General features: G+C 41.4%; 1 protein-coding gene across 2 annotated transcripts in view; it reads left to right on the top strand.

The window, feature by feature from the left end:
• The first annotated feature begins 2,325 nt into the window (after window positions 1-2,325).
• The window catches only part of gpr158a (G protein-coupled receptor 158a), a 64,119-nt gene continuing 48,786 nt past the window's right edge, over window positions 2,326-17,658 (top strand). For both annotated transcript variants that reach the window (XM_078792312.1, XM_078792311.1), the window contains exons 1-2: window positions 2,326-3,586; window positions 13,963-14,068. In XM_078792312.1, coding sequence (XP_078648438.1) covers window positions 2,748-3,586; window positions 13,963-14,068 — 945 coding nt within the window. In that variant the 5' untranslated portion in view covers window positions 2,326-2,747. The remainder of the gene's footprint in view (window positions 3,587-13,962; window positions 14,069-17,658) is intronic.

Raw genomic sequence — 17,658 nt, 5'->3', positions numbered from 1 at the left:
ATCTCATATTTGTTTTTTTTTTTTCAAATCGTTACCGTATATGAAACCGTACTTGTCTCATTGCCGCCGACGTCATCGTTAACGAAATGGACAAGTGTCACACTAGTCGGACGGCAACACATTTGAGAGCTTGCGATGACACCTCGCAGCATCCTAAACGCTCTTCCACGCTCCATTCATTTAGCAGCCATGTTTAAATCCGATTCATGAACGCCATTAGACATAATGGCAATTTTTTTTTAAACTATCGATATTTCCTAATGAATTGCCCCCCACCACCCGCAGTCTGCTGTGTGTGTGCGCTTCCAGATGTCACACGTTGGACCTCCGAGTCGCTCTTACTCTGGACTTTGCCGTCTCTGCCAGCTCTGTCACCCCCCTGACTTCCGTCACGGCCTGTCAACCCCCCTCTTCGCCGTCCCGCTTCCAGGTCTGGATGCCTCAGGGCCGCACACCATGACGTGACACGTTACCCCCCCCACCCCTGGAGGAATAAAAGAGAGGATCAGATGGATGAGACATAGAACATGGATGGATGTCATTCCGAAATGACCTTTTAACATAATGGTACGTCCAAAAAATTTTAGACCCCGCTTGCATAGATTTTGCATTGCATTATCATCCATTTTGGGGTGTGATGTTTTACTTTACTAGACATTAACATTTACAAGAGTTTCACACTAAATTAGGCACACACTCCCATTTGCCATATGGCTGCTAAAATTTCCTGTCACAGTATTTATTCTGCAGAATTAACAACCCCCCTCCCCTCCCCCTCTGAACTAAGCATCAGATCAATACAGAGATGAATGCATTTACTGCATGCAATTAGTGTAAACATCAATATCATCAATGCAAGTGTCCACTTTATTGCTTACGCTTGCTCAATTGTATGCAATAATGCTCTGTTTTGATTGACACATACCTTTATTATAGATGAAAAAGGGTTCACAAATATTAGAAAGCGCTGCAAACTCCAATAAAATGATAATGGTTTTATTTCATTTGAACATGCATCAGATTACAATTGAATGCATCACATAATCAGTTCACAGTTCCACATGTCCAAAAGGAGTAGGAAGAAGCAAAGCTTATTAAATCCTACCCCTCCATCTGGTACTTTTACAAGCAGTAACTGTTACATTTGTTCACTTCCTGCTTTCCTAATATAGTTTAAGTTTTTTTTGTTTGTTTTTGTTTTGTCATGTACCAAAGTACAAGGTGATATGACCATACAATGACATAATGGGTACCATCGTAACTTCCTGCTTTCCTAATATAGTTTTTATTTATTTTAATTTTATTTAATTTTATTTTTTGTCATGTATCGAAGTACAAGGTGATATGACCATCCAATGACATAATGGGTACCATAGTAACTTCCTGCTTTCCTAATATAGTTTTTATTTATTTTAATTTTATTTAATTTTATTTTTTGTCATGTATCGAAGTACAAGGTGATATGACCATCCAATGACATAATGGGTACCATTGTAACTTCCTGCTTTCCTAATATAGTTTTTATTTAATTTATTTTAATTTTATTTAATTTTATTATTTTGTCACGTACCAAAGTACAAGGTGACATGACCATACAATGACATAATGGTTACCATAGTAACCATCAATATAGTGATATGTATAGCACATCATGACTGGTTCAAGACTCTTCATCCTTGTATTTAGCAAACATCCACTGCTTGTGTTGTTTCTTGAATTGGCTCATCGTTGTGCATTGTTTGAGGGTCTTACTCAATCCATCCCATAGTTTGATTCCACATACTGAAATGCTATGGCTTTTTAACGTAGTCCTAGCATATAAGTGTTTCAAATGTACTTCTTCCCTGAGATCATATTTCTCCTCTCTTGTAGAGAAGTATTGGATGACATTTTTAGCTAATTGGTTATTTTTAGCCTTATGCATTATTTTAGCTGTTTGAAGATTAAGTTGAAGTATTTGTGATTTTAGAAATAAGGAGTTAGTATGTTCTCTGTAGGCGGTATTATGAATTATCCTTACTGACCTTTTTTTTGCAGTTTAATTAGAGAAGATTGCTTTTATAGTACCCCACACAATAAGTAAGATATGGTAGAACCAGAGAGCAATAAAGAATATGGAGTGAAAACTCCCAATGCAATTTTTTTTTTGCAATATTTGTCAGCTAAAATTGAAATAGTTGACAATTCTCAATTGTGTCTTTCAAAACAGTGTCACGTCTCCACCAAACATTTTCACCGTGATTGACAGAAGAGGCGACCATAGGGCGGATCCACGGTGCTCCAAAGAGCCCTATGAGAGCATGAGGAAGACGGGCTTTAAGTTCCCTCGGTGGGTCCCTCCGCCCGCTTTTATAGGCCGGTTGAATGCTTGTTGTGGTCGGAAGAGGGCGGAGTGTCATCCGGAGCGAGAAGCTCCCAGCTGGCTCGGTGCCTGCAGAAAATATATAAATATAACAATAACCGCCTCCTCCTTCCTCCTGGTTGGGGATTCAGTCTGCAGGCTTGGAGGACGCCCGCCGCAGACATCCTCCGTCCTCCACACACCAAGAAGCTCCATGAGGGATCGGTGAATGAGGACAATCGAGGACAGCGAAAGGAGTTTCCTTGTGGTTCATAAAGGCTTGGTAGATCCCACAAGTGGCCGAGATATGGTTTAGCAGCGCGGCTGGTTCGAGTCTTTGCCGCACGACCTGCAAACCATCCACCCCCCCTCTCATAAACATCTGCGGACGCGTCCTGGAGGGGAGATGGCTGTCTTCCGGCTGGCGTTGCTGGTGCACGTTGGCTTCGTGATCGCTCACGGAGGAGGAGAAGGAGAAGGAGGAGGAGACCGGCTGGTGGTGGTGTACGGAGGCGGCGAGACGCACCGCAGCCACCGGCTGCTGCATCTCCGCGCGCCGCAGCGACACGCCGGGGAGGCGGCAGAGCCGAGGCCGAGTTCCGCGATCGACGAGTTCCTCCACACGGGCGACTCCGGCGCTCTGAAGCAGGCCAACTGCTCCCGGAGGTACGAGCTCACCTCGCTGCGGGGAAGGTCACACGAGAGTCCGCATGGTTCCATGAGCGGAGTCCTGGATGCGGTGATGCAAGCCACCAACTTCCTCAACATGGTGCTGCAAGCCAACAGGTCCAGGGAGCAGAGTCTCCTCCGAGACGTTGAGTGGTACCATGCCCTGGTCAGAAGCATTTTACTCGGGGATGCCAAGATCCACCGGGCTGTCGTCACCTTCGGCACCGAGTCCTCTCATGCTTCCGGGCCTTGGGTGCACCTGCAAGCCACCAGAGTGGGGGCAGAGATTCTGCTCCAAGACCTCTCTGACGTGGCCCGGCATCACCCCCACAACCGTACCGCAGACAATGACTGGTTCCAAGGTGTCAAGAACAGGAAAAAGCCCAACTTCAATAAGCGGGTGCTGAGCCAAGACAATTCCCTTCGGAGAGGGGAAACTTTTATCCCGGACAAGACTCATATCAAGTGGTCTGTGCCGTACTTGGAGTGTGAAGATGGGAATTATGTCCCCCGTTGGCTTTTGACCTTATCAGCTGCTTTCTACGGCCTCAGGCCCAACTTGGCACCAGAATTCCGGTCAGTATCCTTTTACTATCTAACACATGTTCACGTCTTTGTACCTTGAAGGCACCGTTTCCACTTTCTACTCCAGACTCATTAACATATCTTTAATTAATTAACTAGATTGGAGTTTTTAAAGTGTGTGGTGGGACAGAAGACTTAAGGGGAGCTTGAGCAAAATAAAGAAAATATTTTTTTCAAAACCTGCTATGCTAACTTTAGTTGTTTACAAGTCAGTTCAGTTTTTCCAAAAGTAGCCAAAAAAAAATTTATTTTAAAAATGCACGGCCGTCGAGTGGTTAGCGCACAGACCTCACAGCAAGGAGACCCGAGTTCAATCCCACCCTCGGCCATCTCTGTGTGGAGTTTTCATGTTCTCCCTGTGCATGCGTGGGTTTTCTCCAGGTACTCCGGTTTCCTCCCACATTCCAAAAACATGCTAGGTTAATTAGCGACTCGAAATTGTCCATAGGGATGAATGTGAGTGTGAATGGTTGTTTGTCTATATGTGCCCTGTGATTGTATATAACAGTATAGTGTATAAAAATATTGTATATAACAATATAACAGTCGCTAAAGTCATCATACAGCAACTTCACACTCAAATATACAAACATGTACCAATACGAATATTAAAAAAACAACTCCTTGAAAGGACTCCAAATTGTCCATAGGTATGAATGTGAGTGTGAATGGTTGTTTGTCTATATGTGCCTTGTGATTGGCTGGCGACCAGTCCAGGGTGTACGCCACCTCTCGCCCGAAGACAGCTGGGATAGGCTCCAGCACCCCCGCGACCCTCGTGAGGATAAGCAGTAGAAAATGAATGAATGAATGAATTAATGAAAAAAACTTAAACTATATTAGGAAAGCAGGAAGTGAACAAATGTAACAGTTACTGATTGTAAAAATACCAGATGGAGGGGTAGCATTTAATAAGCTTTGCTTCTTCCTACTCCTTTTGGACATGTGGAACTGTGAACTGATTATGTGATGTATTTTCAAATAAAATAAAACCATTAGCATAATATTGATCATCAATAAAATTAACTTTATTGACAGTGGAAATTGGGTATAAACTGACAAAGGCTGCTTTAGAGGTACAATATGATAGTAATAATTAACACTACATTAAAGTATATCATAGTTTTGTTGAGGTGTAGTAAGGTACCGAGCAGGCTTGGAGAAAAAAAAATATTTTTTTCTTGATTTTTCTCAAGCTACCTTCGCCCCAACCCTCCACAAAAATACCACAGCTCTTTTATGACCACCCAACCTCAGCCATCATCTCGCCGTCTACTCACAGCGCTCTTTCCTCCCAAAACACACCGCCACTAAATTGAGGGGGTTTGAACTCTCCTGCGGTTTGTCGAGGTGCTAAAAATAACCCCGCCATGTACAAACGGCGGTGGAGATCTCCGGCTACAGGCCTAATTCATTTCTCCAACTTGCTCAGCGCTTCCCCCCCACCCACCCTCCACACTCCCACTTCTCCATACAAACACTTTGGTGTGTCATTTTCTTCATTGGGGATGAGTCAAACTTGCAGGGGTATAAAATGGAAACGTTTCCTGTTTGGTTTCACTTCATCTGTTTTTCCTCATGCTGCTGTAATATGTCATGTTTACGCTAGCAGTGCTGATATGCTCAGGAAGAGTCAAGTGTTAGCGCTCCATAGAATCCTGACCAACATCTTCTCAATGAATAATTAATCCAGATCACTAGTTGTGTGTGTGTGTGTGTGTGTGTGTGTGTGTGTAGTGCCTTCAATGAATGTTTAATTGATACACACTCTCAGTGGCTTGCAGGCAGGCATGGATTGCAAATGAGTCAAAAGCTGCAGTGATTATACAGTAATAGCCTATCAGGTACATGCAGTTATTGCAAACTAATCTGATGGTTAATGAGATATTGTTTTTGTTTTTTTTACTCGTTTGTGAAGATAATTCCAAGAGTCTCTGAGATGATGTCCCACTTTTATCAAAGGAGCACTTGGCTGCCGTTGTTTTCTCTTTCTTAGCAGAGGCTTCCCCCCCTGCTATTGGATCGATGGGAAGACACAAGGTGGTATTTTGTATTGGTCACACAGTGTCCTTAATGATGCAATATATGGGAATAAGGTACTACAGTAGCATACCAATAGCAGTACATTTTGGAGAAGGATGGTGCACATGCCATATGGAGAACCTATCAAGGTTTGAATTACTATGGAATTTTGATTATGAGAATAATACCATTATGATTATAAGAAGAATAATTTATAATAATAAACAGATGCCCTTGGTAGAGCTGGAGCCTATCCCAGCTGTCTTCGGGCGAGAGAGGCCGAACTGGACCGATAACTGGACTGGTGGCCAGCCAATCACAGGGCACATATAGACAAACAACCATTCACACTCACATTCATACCTATGGACAATTTGGAGTCGCTAATTAACCTAGCATGTTTTTGGAATGTGGGACGAAACCGGAGTACCCGGAGAAAACCCACGCATGCACGGGGAGAACATGCAAACTCCACACAGAGATGGCCGAGGGTGGAATCGAACTTACGTCTCCTAGCTGTGAAGCCTGCGCGCTAACCACTCAACTGCCTTGCAGCCTGTGGAATAGTTTCATTCATTCATTCATTGATTTTCTACCGCTTATCCTCACAAGGGTCGCAGGGGGTGCTGGAGCCTATCCCAGCTGTCTTCAGGCGAGAGAGGTGGGGTACACCCTGGACTGGTCGCCAGCCAATCACAGGGCACATATAGACAAACAACCATTCACACTCACATTATGGACAATTTGGAGTTGCTAATTAACCTAGCATGTTTTTGGAATGTGGGAGGAAACCGGAGTACCCGGAGAAAAAAACCCATGCAAACTCCACACAGAGATGGCCGAGGGTGGAATTGAACTCGGGTCTCCTAGCTGTGAGGTCTGCGCGCTAACCACCCGACCGCCGTGCAGCCGAGGTCTATACTATTACTAGTTATTTATAGCTATTATAGTCATAATATGACCTGCATATTAATCAAGCTAAAGCAACATTGTTTTTGTTATTAACACTGTTACACTCAAGAACTACATTACTGGCATAGTTACACCTCGCCACACCACATCTGCTAGGTACTAGCCGGCTAGCGACTAGCTTCACCGCAAGGTGTCACAATGCATCAGGCTCCTTCCGGTGTTGGAATTTAGGTATGTGGGTCGGATGGGAAGTGGAAAAAAATGTGACTCCCAAACAGCAGCGCTAGCTTCAACAGTTAGCTTTGTTAAAATCCGTCCTCAAAACTAGCATTGAGGCTAACAGAAGCTCATAAATGAATTAATTACAGACAAGCGTTATGAAATGGCAGCTTTCATTGCAAATGTTGATGCAAAATCGGAGACTATCAACATCAAACTAGCGGGAGGAGCTAGCCGTTTGCCAAAAATATATCTTTTTAGCAATTGAGTCTATCCAGCATCCTTTGTCATTAGCTCACTACCTAGCCTAAAGTGGCGAGGAGGCCCAGCACCAGTCCCCATTCAGACATCATCCCCCTCTAGCTGAATACGCAATCAATGCACCAATGAATTAATAATGTAAGATGTAGAACAACAACCTTGTGTGGGGGGCCATCTTGATTTCAGCTATTTAATGCCCCCTCGCTTGCTCGCTTCCTGTTGTTTGTGATGATGCTGCAGCATGCAAGGTGACTTGTTAGCTTTTAGTTTTTACGTATCCCAGGGAGGAGTCACATCACCAAAAAACATTATATAAAACCAGATTGTTTAATTCTGTGGCAGAATTGTGTTTTATAAAGAGTCAGTGTAGCTTTAGTGCTATGGGACCCCCAGAGTCGAAGGCCCCCTGTGCTCCAGGAGAGGCCGTCAGCATCTGTTCACATGGATGCAATCCAGAAACAAATAGGATAGAATGTCCCTGGGTTTGAGCATTATCATGTTCTATAGTAAACCAAGATGAATGTAGAGGCTGATGGTGGGTGAAAGATCCCCCTGAGGTGCTCCCGGTGTGACTGCTGATGAAACTGGGACTCCACGGCCCTCGTCGGTACTACGGAGCCTTCAGCCAGTAAATGTCACCATCACAGAACAAAACCTTTTTCTCCACTGAGAGAGATCTTTGCCGCTAATGAAGGGAGCGAGCGCTTACTACGAGCAGTAATCTCCTCTTCTCTGATAATATTATGGCTGATGCTCGTTCAGTTGCCCCGTTAAGGGATTATAAACCTGTAATATTATTACTGCAGGTTTATCCTTAAAAGTACACTCATGTTGGATAAACAGAGCTCGGTGACAGGGATTTTCCATGGGGATTCTTCATAATATTTTGATATGTTATAGTTTGGCTGCACGGTGACCGAGTGGTTCGTGCGCAGGCCCCGCAGCTAGGAGACCTGAGTTCAATTCCACCCTCTGCCATCTCTGTGTGGAGTTTGCATGTTCTCCCCGTGCGTGTGTGGGTTTCCTCCCACATTCCAAAAACATGCTAGGTTAATTGCCGACTTGGAGATATAATTAGTATTATTAGTATTAGTAATGGCACGGCGGTCGAGTGGTTAGCACACAGACCTCACAGCTAGGAGACCAGGGTTCAATTCCACCCTCGGCCATCTCTGTGTGGTATTCTGGTTTCCTCCCACATTCCAAAAACATGCTAGGTTGCTAACATGCTAATTGGCTACTCCAAATTGTCCATAGGTATGAATGTGAGTGTGAATGGTTGTTTGTCTATATGTGCCCTGTGATTGTATACAACAGTATAGTGTATAAAAATATTGTATATAACAATATAACAGTCACTAAAGTCATCATACAGCAACTTCACACTCAAATATACAAACATGTACCAATATGAGTATTAAAAAAACAACTCCTTAAAAGTTTTCTCATACTGTATTGCATTCATTGGGTTGCTGCAATGACGTTAGCCCCTCACTGGGCTCCTCAAATAAAGACACACATCATCAAAAGTATAAGATGCAGATGTATTTACTACACTAAAACGGTCTGAAAGTTTAATGAATGTTAAGGAATGTTTCCTCCCAACTTCGAAAAACATGCTAGGTTAATTAGCGACTCCAAATTGTCCATAGGTATGAATGTGAGTGTGAATGGTTGTTTGTCTATATGTGCCTTGTGATTGTATATAACAATATAGTGTATAAAAATATTGTATATAACAATATAACAGTCACTAAAGTCATCATACAGCAACTTCACACTCAAATATACAAACATGTACCAATATGAGTATAAAAAAACCAACTCCTTAAAGGTTTTCCCATACTGTATTGCATCTGAGCAACACATTCATTGGGTTGCAGCAATGACGTTAGCCCCTCTCTGGGCTCCTCAAATAAAGACACACATCATCAAAAGTATAAGATGCAGATGTATTTACTACACTAAAACGGTCTGAAAGTTTAATCAGTGTTAAGGAATGTTTCCTCCCAACTTCCAAAAACATGCTAGGTTAATTGGCGACTCCAAATTGTCCATAGTATATGTGAGTGTGAATGGTTGTTTGTCTATATGTGCCCTGTGATTGTATATAACAGTATAGTGTATAAAAATATTGTATATAACAATATAACAGTCACTAAAGTCATCATACAGCAACTTCACACTCAAATATACAAACATGTACCAATATGAGTATTAAAAAAACAACTCCTTTAAAGTTTTCTCATATTGTATTGCATCTGAGCAACGCATTCATTGGGGTGCTGCAATGACGTTAGCCCCTCACTGGGCTCCTCAAATAAAGACACACATCAAAAGTATAAGATGCAGATGTATTTACTACACTAAAACGGTCTGAAAGTTTAATGAATGTTAAGGAATGTTTCCTCCCACATTCCAAAAACATGCTAAGTTAATTGGCGACTCCAAAAATGTGAATGTGAATGGTTGTTTGTCTATATGTGCCCTGTGATTGGCTGGCGACCAGTCCAGGGTGTACCCCGCCTCTTTTGCCCGAAGACAGCTGGGATAGGCTCCCTCGTGAGGATAAGCGGTAGAAAATGAATGAATGAATGTCTCCGATGCTAACAAGATCCGGCTAGCACTTTGTCACCTTGTCATGTCTTTGTTATCATTTAAAACCAGATTGCTTTCACCCTCTAGTCGTATATGGCAAACTTTTTTTTGCACTTTTCAAACATTGCAATGATAGGTACAAGCTCCGGGCAGCTCAATGTTTTTTTTTTCCCATCGTTTTTGGAGTTTTGGAGCGTTTGGAGATATGTCTTCCTGTCAAGTCCCACATGATCGACACCATGTTTATTTACAAGTTCCGACAGGTATTTTTTAAACTGATTAGTTTTATTGATAAGACGTCATAATTCATGATGTATCTGATAATTATCACACGCTCCTTCATTAGTTTAGTGACATGACGTCCGCCTATATATGATTTGTTTGGTACAGTAACAGAGTAATTAAGTAAAATTGAATAAATCCCCACTGCACAGGGAATCATTGCTCTATATTGTGGCTGAAACTGTCTTTTAAATTGCACATTAAGTAAAAAAATAGACTGGGCTCCTTCACTGATGAGATTTATCAGTGTTCCGTTGTATTTCTTTCTCATGGACGTGTCACCGCTAGCAGGCCGAGCTATCCGTCAGCAAACTGATTTCTCTTAACTGTCAGCCGGGGTTTGTCTGTGCTTCACCGAACGTCTTCCATCCATCCTGACGCTCGCACTTTTTAATGAGTGTCAAGACGTATATGACATAATATGGCAGCGGAGAGGAGTCTTTATTTGCTTTCCTTGACAGCTGCTTCGCCACAGGGCGCCGTATTTTATTTAGTGATTTTTTTCTTTTTTTTCTTCGGATGACCGGCGACACAACTCAATAAAGTGACCCAGGTCGCATTGTCATGGCGGCATCTTGCCCGGCAGCGAGACTCGCCTTACTTTCTCCTACTCTTGTCAGCTTAATGCATCTCTGTCACTTAAGAGACATTTTCCTCCGGGAGGCTGCACGGTTCTTGCATGGAAATGGCTCCATGACATAATGCAACATGAAAAGGCCTCTTGCAACGTGTTCTTGTGCTGGAAACCGTGCACGTTCCATTTGTTTACAATGTTGTAAGAGAAAACTTTTAAGGAGTTGGTTTTTAATACTCATATTGTTACATGTTTGTATATTTGAGTGTGAAGTTGCTGTATGATGACTTTAGTGACTGTTATATTATTATATATACAATATTTTTATACACTATACTGTTATATACAATCACAGGGCACATATAGACAAACAACCATTCACACTCACATTCATACCTATGGACAATTTGGAGTCGCTAATTAACCTAGCATGTTTTTGGAATGTGGGAGGGAGCCTATCCCAACTGTCTTCGGGCGAGAGGCGGGGTACACCCTGGACTGGTCGCCAGCCAATCACAGGGCACATATAGACAAACAACCATTCACACTCACATTCATAATTATGGACAATTTGGAGTCGCTAATTAACCTAGCATGTTTTTGGAATGTGGGAGGAAACATTCCTTAACATTCATTAAACCTTCAGACCGTTTTAGTGTAGTAAATACATCTGCATCTTTTACTTTTGATGATGTGTGTCTTTATTTGAGGAGCCCAGAGAGGGGGCTAATGTCATTGCAGCATATAGACAAACAACCATTCACACTCACATTCTGTCCCGGGTTTGAGGTGGAACGTCCACTCCCGTAGTGCTACTTCGTGGTGATAGACTCTTGTAAACAAACACAGCTCATTAGCATTAAAGCTACAGGCACACAAACTGGCATAAATTCTGTCAAAATTGAATGAATTGAAAAAATGAAAGCCGGAATTTTGGTCAATGCTCTAAATTAAAAAGTCCAAGGGGTCAATTGAGGTCATCAGGGGGCCAGTATAACAAGTTTAACATCCATTGGTAAAGAAAATCCAATCTTGTCCAATCTTTGTCCATTTATTCCGCTTATCCTGAGCAGGGATTGCACAACTAAAGACTTGTTTTGATCACATCGTAGGCTAAAAGGCAATTACCCAGACAGGAGTACAGTACAGTCACCTTCATAATAGCGGTACGTTAGCAAAGCCTGACTGAGCCGTCAGAAAGACCGACCCGCTGGTGGGGATGCTGCTCCTCTCCCTTAGCAGACCTGGCCTTTAGAGCCTCAAAGAATGGCGGATGAAAGGAGGGAGTGCTTCACTTTCCTGGGGCGCCTCCAAGCTCGTGCTCCATGTGATATTCCTCAGAGCCTCGATGGCCACACTGATGCCTTTGCTGGCACGTCCCTGGGCTGCTCACTTATTCCCTCTTTTAAACTCTCTTCCCTTTATATTGTTCAGAGGGACACATTTTCAAAAAGCGTGTGAGTGAAAAAGAGTGTTTGTTTTGTCAGGTCTTTTTAAGGAGTTGTTTTTTTTAATATTCATATTGGTAAATGTTGGTATATTTGAGTGTGAAGCTGCTGTATGATGACTTTAGTGACTTTAGTTATATTGTTGTATACAATATTTTTATACACTATACTGTTATATACAATCACAGGGCACATATAGACAAACAACCATTCACACTCACATTCATGCCTATGGACAATTTGGAGTCGCTAATTAACCTAGCATGTTTTCGGAATGTGGGAGGAAACCGGAATACCCGGAGAAAACCCACGCATGCACGTGGAGAACATGCAAACTCCACACAGAAATGGCAGAGGGTGGAATTGAACATGGGGCTTCTCGCTGTGTGGCCTCTGTGCAAACTACCTGCACACCGTGCAGCCGGAAAACTAACATTTATTCATTTTCTACCGCTTGTCCTCACGAGGGTCGCGGGGGTGCTGGAGCCTATCCCAGCTGTCTTCAAGCGAGAGGCGGGGTACACCCTGGACTGGTCGCCAGCCAATCACAGGGCACATATAGACAAACAACCATTCACACTCACATTCATACCTGTGGACAATTTGGAGTCGCCAATTAACCTAGCATGTTTTTGGAACATGTAAACTCCACACAGAGATGCCCGAGCAGGGAATCAAACCCACATCTCCTAGCTGTGTGGCCTGCGCGTTAACCCGACATGACATTATATTATATTACATTAAATTCACACCACATGTAGTCAACCACGGCATGTTCGACATGACACATTCTCCTCCCATTCTGTGTGGAAGTGGTAAGATTTTAGCTTCTTACTTTGTCCTTCTTCCTTGTACTGTTTGTAACACTTACGTTTAGAATAAATAAATCCGGTTCCCTCCCACATTCAAAAAAAACATGCTAGGTTAATTAGCGACTCCAAATTGTCCATAGGTATGAATGTGAGTGTGAATGGTTGTTTGTCTATATGTGCCCTGTGATTGGCTGGCGACCGACCAGTCCAGGGTGTACCCCGCCCCTTGTGAGGATAAGCAGTCGAAAATGATTGAATGAAATCTGAGGCAGTTAGCTCGGAAGTAGTTAGCTCGGTAGCATGCTATGTTTAAAGTGTAATTGCAGTGATCACGTAGACTGCGCATTGCAGTTGAGCAATGTGGTGTAAACAAAGAATAATAAGAGTGTAAAGGCGACTATAGGGGTGTTATTTAATGTGTAGAGAGCTCTCATAGTGGTAAAAATCATGCTTTTAGAGTAGAAATTTCTTTATATGAACTCTTATTTAGCAGAATGTTTTGTTGCATTGTTTTTGGCATTTCCAAGTATAATTATTGTGTATTTTTTGTTCATATTTTTGGTTGTCAGGAACATATTAGTTGCCTTTGTTTCAGTTTTCGTTGGACTTTTTGGAACACATTAATTGTGAAAACCGAACCAAATTAGTATACCACCATTTTGAAAATGGAATATCACTTTTCTGTATTACATATAAAATGCATCTTTGACTGATAATAACGAGGATAAATGATAAGTACAAATATGAAAACAAGAAATTCTGAAGTTCTTGCTGCTGTGTTTTGCATTGCCGACTCATTTATGCGTCTCTTCCTGTTATTGCATAACATCCAAGTGAAACGGAGGTAATTTCTCCAAGCAGGACTATTAAAAAAAAAAAAAAAAAAAAAAAAGCCAGCAGCGGTGCGGCGGAATAGAGCGAGGTCAGCGTGGCCCGAGGCGGAAGCGGTAGCTGCAGTTATTAATAACAGACGTGCGGGCCGAGGAAAGCGCGGCGCTCGCCTGGCGTCCGCTGGGAGTCGAATGCAGTTAACTGGCTTGCTGTACACCCGGAGAAACACAACACAGCGGCAATGTGTCGAAGCGTGAACAAACTCCGCTGTTATTCCCCGATTAAGCACGTGCTACTTATTGGAAAGATGGGATTGATCCACATTTCCCACCAATATGACAAACTATAAAGGTCGGCCATGTTGGGTTCCCTCAGTCGGGTTGACGCTTGCCTCCTCCTGTCTTGTAGGGGCGTGGTACGAGTGGACATTAATCTCCAGGATGTTGATATCGACCAATGCTCCACTGATGGCTGGTTTGCTGGAACCCATCACTGCAACCTGACCACGATGGAGGTGAGTGTGTGTGCGTGGAACAGACAGAACATTGATTCTCTCTCTCTGAAGCGTGAGTTTAGCGGACATCACTCCGTCACTACTAAATGACACCGAAGTGGCGACATCATTCTTCCTCCATGATGCCATTCAACCCCAATACGCATTTAACTAAATGCTATATGCTACCATTTCATTCATTCATTCATTTTCTACCGCTTATCCTGATGAGGGTAGCGGGGGATGCTGGAGCCTATCCCAGCTGTCTTCGGGCGAGAGACTGGCCGCCAGCCAATCACAGGGCACATATAGACAAACAACCATTCACACTCACATTCATACCTATGGACAATTTGGAGTCGCTAATTAACCTAGCATGTTTTTGGAATGTGGGAGGAAACATTCCTTAACATTCATTAAACCTTCAGACCGTTTTAGTGTAGTAAATACATCTGCATCTTATACTTTTGATGATGTGTTTCTTTATTTGAGGAGCCCAGAGAGGGGGCTAACGTCATTGCAGCACCCCAATGAATGCGTTGCTCAGATGCAATACAGTATGGGAAAACTTTAAAGGAGTTGTTTTTTTTTAATACTCATATTGGTACAGGTTTGTATATTTGAGTGTGAAGTTGCTGTATGATGACTTTAGTGACTGTTATATTGTTATATACATTATTTTTATACACTATACTGTTATATACAATAACAGGACACACATAGACAAACAACCATTCACACTCACATTCATACCTATGGACAATTTGGAGTCGCTAATTAACCTAGCATGTTTTTGGAAGTTGGGAGGAAACATTCCTTAACATTCATTAAACTTTCAGACCGTTTTAGTGTAGTAAATACATCTGCATCTTGTACTTTTGATGATGTGTTTCTTTATTTGAGGAGCCCAGAGAGGGGGCTGACGTCATTGCAGCACCCCAATGAATGTGTTGCTCAGATGCAATACAGTATGGGAAAAGGAGTTGTTTTTCTTTTAATACTCATATTGGTACATGTTTGTATATTTGAGTGTGAAGTTGCTGTATGATGACTTTAGTGACTGTTATATTGTTATATACAATATTTTATACACTATACTGTTATATACAATCACAGGGCACATATAGACAAACAACCATTCACACTCACATTCTGTCCCGGGTTTGAGGTGGAACGTTCACTCCCGTAGTGCTACTTCCTGGTGATAGACTCTGTAGACAAATACAGCTCATTAGCATTAAAGCTACAGGCACACAAACTAGCATAAAGTCTGTCAAAATTTTGGTCAACGCATTAAATTAAAAAGTCCAAGGGGTCAATTGAGGTCATCAGGGGGGCCAGTATAACAACTTTAACATCCATTGGCAAAGAAAATAATCTGATCTTGTATTAACATTTCAAGTAACAGTAACACAAATACACAGAGTGTCACAAAAACACAATGACACAATTGATCGCCACCTTAGCGGCGCGCAAATCGATTCCCTCCTCCTTCTTCCGATTGCTTCCTTAGCTGTCGCTCCATCCGTCGTTAGGAGGCATAGATTTTAGGACTCGCTGTAGATCAGATGCTTCATAATGCATGTGATGTAATGGATTGCAGTGAGCCCCCCTCCCTTTGAATAATTAATCACCCCCTTTGTCTGAGTACTTCCACCCCTCTGTGGACAGTCAATGACGGAAACACACGTGTGTTCATATATATGTGTGTGTGTGTGTGTGTCGACAGACTTTAGGCAAAGGGGGTTTGGGGGGGAGTACATTGTTACCGGTATACATTTCAGCTGCCTTTGCACAGTAATGATGCCGGGAGTGCCAAGAGTGCACCAGTGTGTCAGGAGTGCGCCTGCTTACAGCCGCATGATGAAAGCCTCCGCGGTCATGTTACAAGACGAGAGGCATCTCGGAACATGACGGCTTCCGACGTGCACGGGTAGTAGGGTGGGTAGGTGGGGTGGGGGGGCACTCATTAGCATCATATCTGCTCTAACCTGAGAAGAAGTGTACAGCGACATGTACAGTAGGCAGAGGTGACAGAATGCCACTTCCTGGTTTTTAGTAGCTTATTTTAATTAAGAGCTGTTTGTATATAGTAGGACAAAACATCTCAAGTGTCAAGGCAAGCAGGCTAAAAGCGATTTGATGTCATCTGCTTTTGTTCTTTTTTTAGTGCACCGTCAACTATTTTTATCTGTGTCTTTGTTGTCGATTTATCTGTTGCATTGCTTGTCTTACTCTGTTTTTTTTTTTTTGGTCCATTGTACTTGTAGCTGGGAAAAATATATCTACTGCATTTAAGGACCTACTGCAAGGGTAAAGTTACTTATATCACAGTGAATAATTATGTCATTGTATGGTCATATCACCTCGTAAAGCGGTAAGTGACAAAAAAAAAAAATAAATAAATTGAACAAAAATTTAAATAAAAATTGGAAAAAAAAAATTTAATTAAAAAAATAATGATTTTAGAAAGGCAGGAAGAAAGTCATTGTATGGTCATATCACCTCGTACTTCGGTAAGTGACAAAAAATAAATAAAAATAAATTGAACAAAAATTTAAATAAAAATTGAAGTAAAAATTGGGAAAAAATAAAAATATATATTTTTTGTTATATTAGAAAGGCAGGAAGTGAACAAATGTAACAGTTACTGATTGTAAAATTCATTAATTTCATTCAAAAGTCATTGTATGGTCATATCACCTCGGACTTCGATACATGACAAAAAATAAATAAAAATAAAAATAAATTAAACAAAAAATTGAAATAAAAATTGGGGGAAAAAATTAATTAGAAAAATAATTATTTCATTATATTAGAAAGGCGGGAAGTGAACAAATGTAACAGTTACTGATTATAAATTTCATTCATTTCATTCAAAAGTATTCAAAATTGTATGGTCATATCACCTCGTACTTCAGTACGTGACAAAAAATAAATACAAATAAAAATAAATTGTACAAAAATTTAAATGAAAATTGGGGGGGCAAATAAATAAATAATAATTTCATTATATTACAAAGGCAGGAAGTGAACAAATGTAACAGTTACTGATTGTAAAATTCCTTCATTTCATTCAAAAGTCATTGTACTTTGGTACGTGACAAAAATAAATAAAAATAAATTTAATCAAAATTGAAATAAAAATTGGGGAAAAAAATAAAAATTGGGAAAAAAAATCATTATATTAGAAAAGCAGGAAGTGAACAAATTTAACAGTTACTGATTGTAAAATTCATTCATTTCATTCAAAAGTCATTGTATGGTCATATCACCTCGTACTTTGGTACATGACAAAAAATAAATAAAATAAAAAACTTAAACTATATTAGGAAAGCAGGAAGTGAACAAATGTAACAGTTACTGATTGTAAAAGTACCAGATGGAGGGGTAGGATTTAATAAGCTTTGCTTCTTCCTACTCCTTTTGGACATGTGGAACTGTGAACTGATTATGTGATGCATTCAATTGTAATCTGATGCATGTTCAAATCAAATAAAACCATTACCATTAATATAATAATGAGCTCCTATATTGATGCATTTTCAATCGGAAAGTTCAGCTTCCTAGTGCTAGCGCAAGTGCTACTCCTGCTACTCCTGCTACTCCTG

Source organism: Doryrhamphus excisus, linkage group LG7 (genome assembly GCF_037039965.1).
Source record: "Doryrhamphus excisus strain RoL-2023G ecotype Guam linkage group LG7, RoL_Dexc_Guam_v1.1, whole genome shotgun sequence".
Lineage (NCBI taxonomy): Eukaryota > Metazoa > Chordata > Actinopteri > Syngnathiformes > Syngnathidae > Doryrhamphus > Doryrhamphus excisus.
This window is presented reverse-complemented; position numbering and strand designations above follow the sequence as displayed.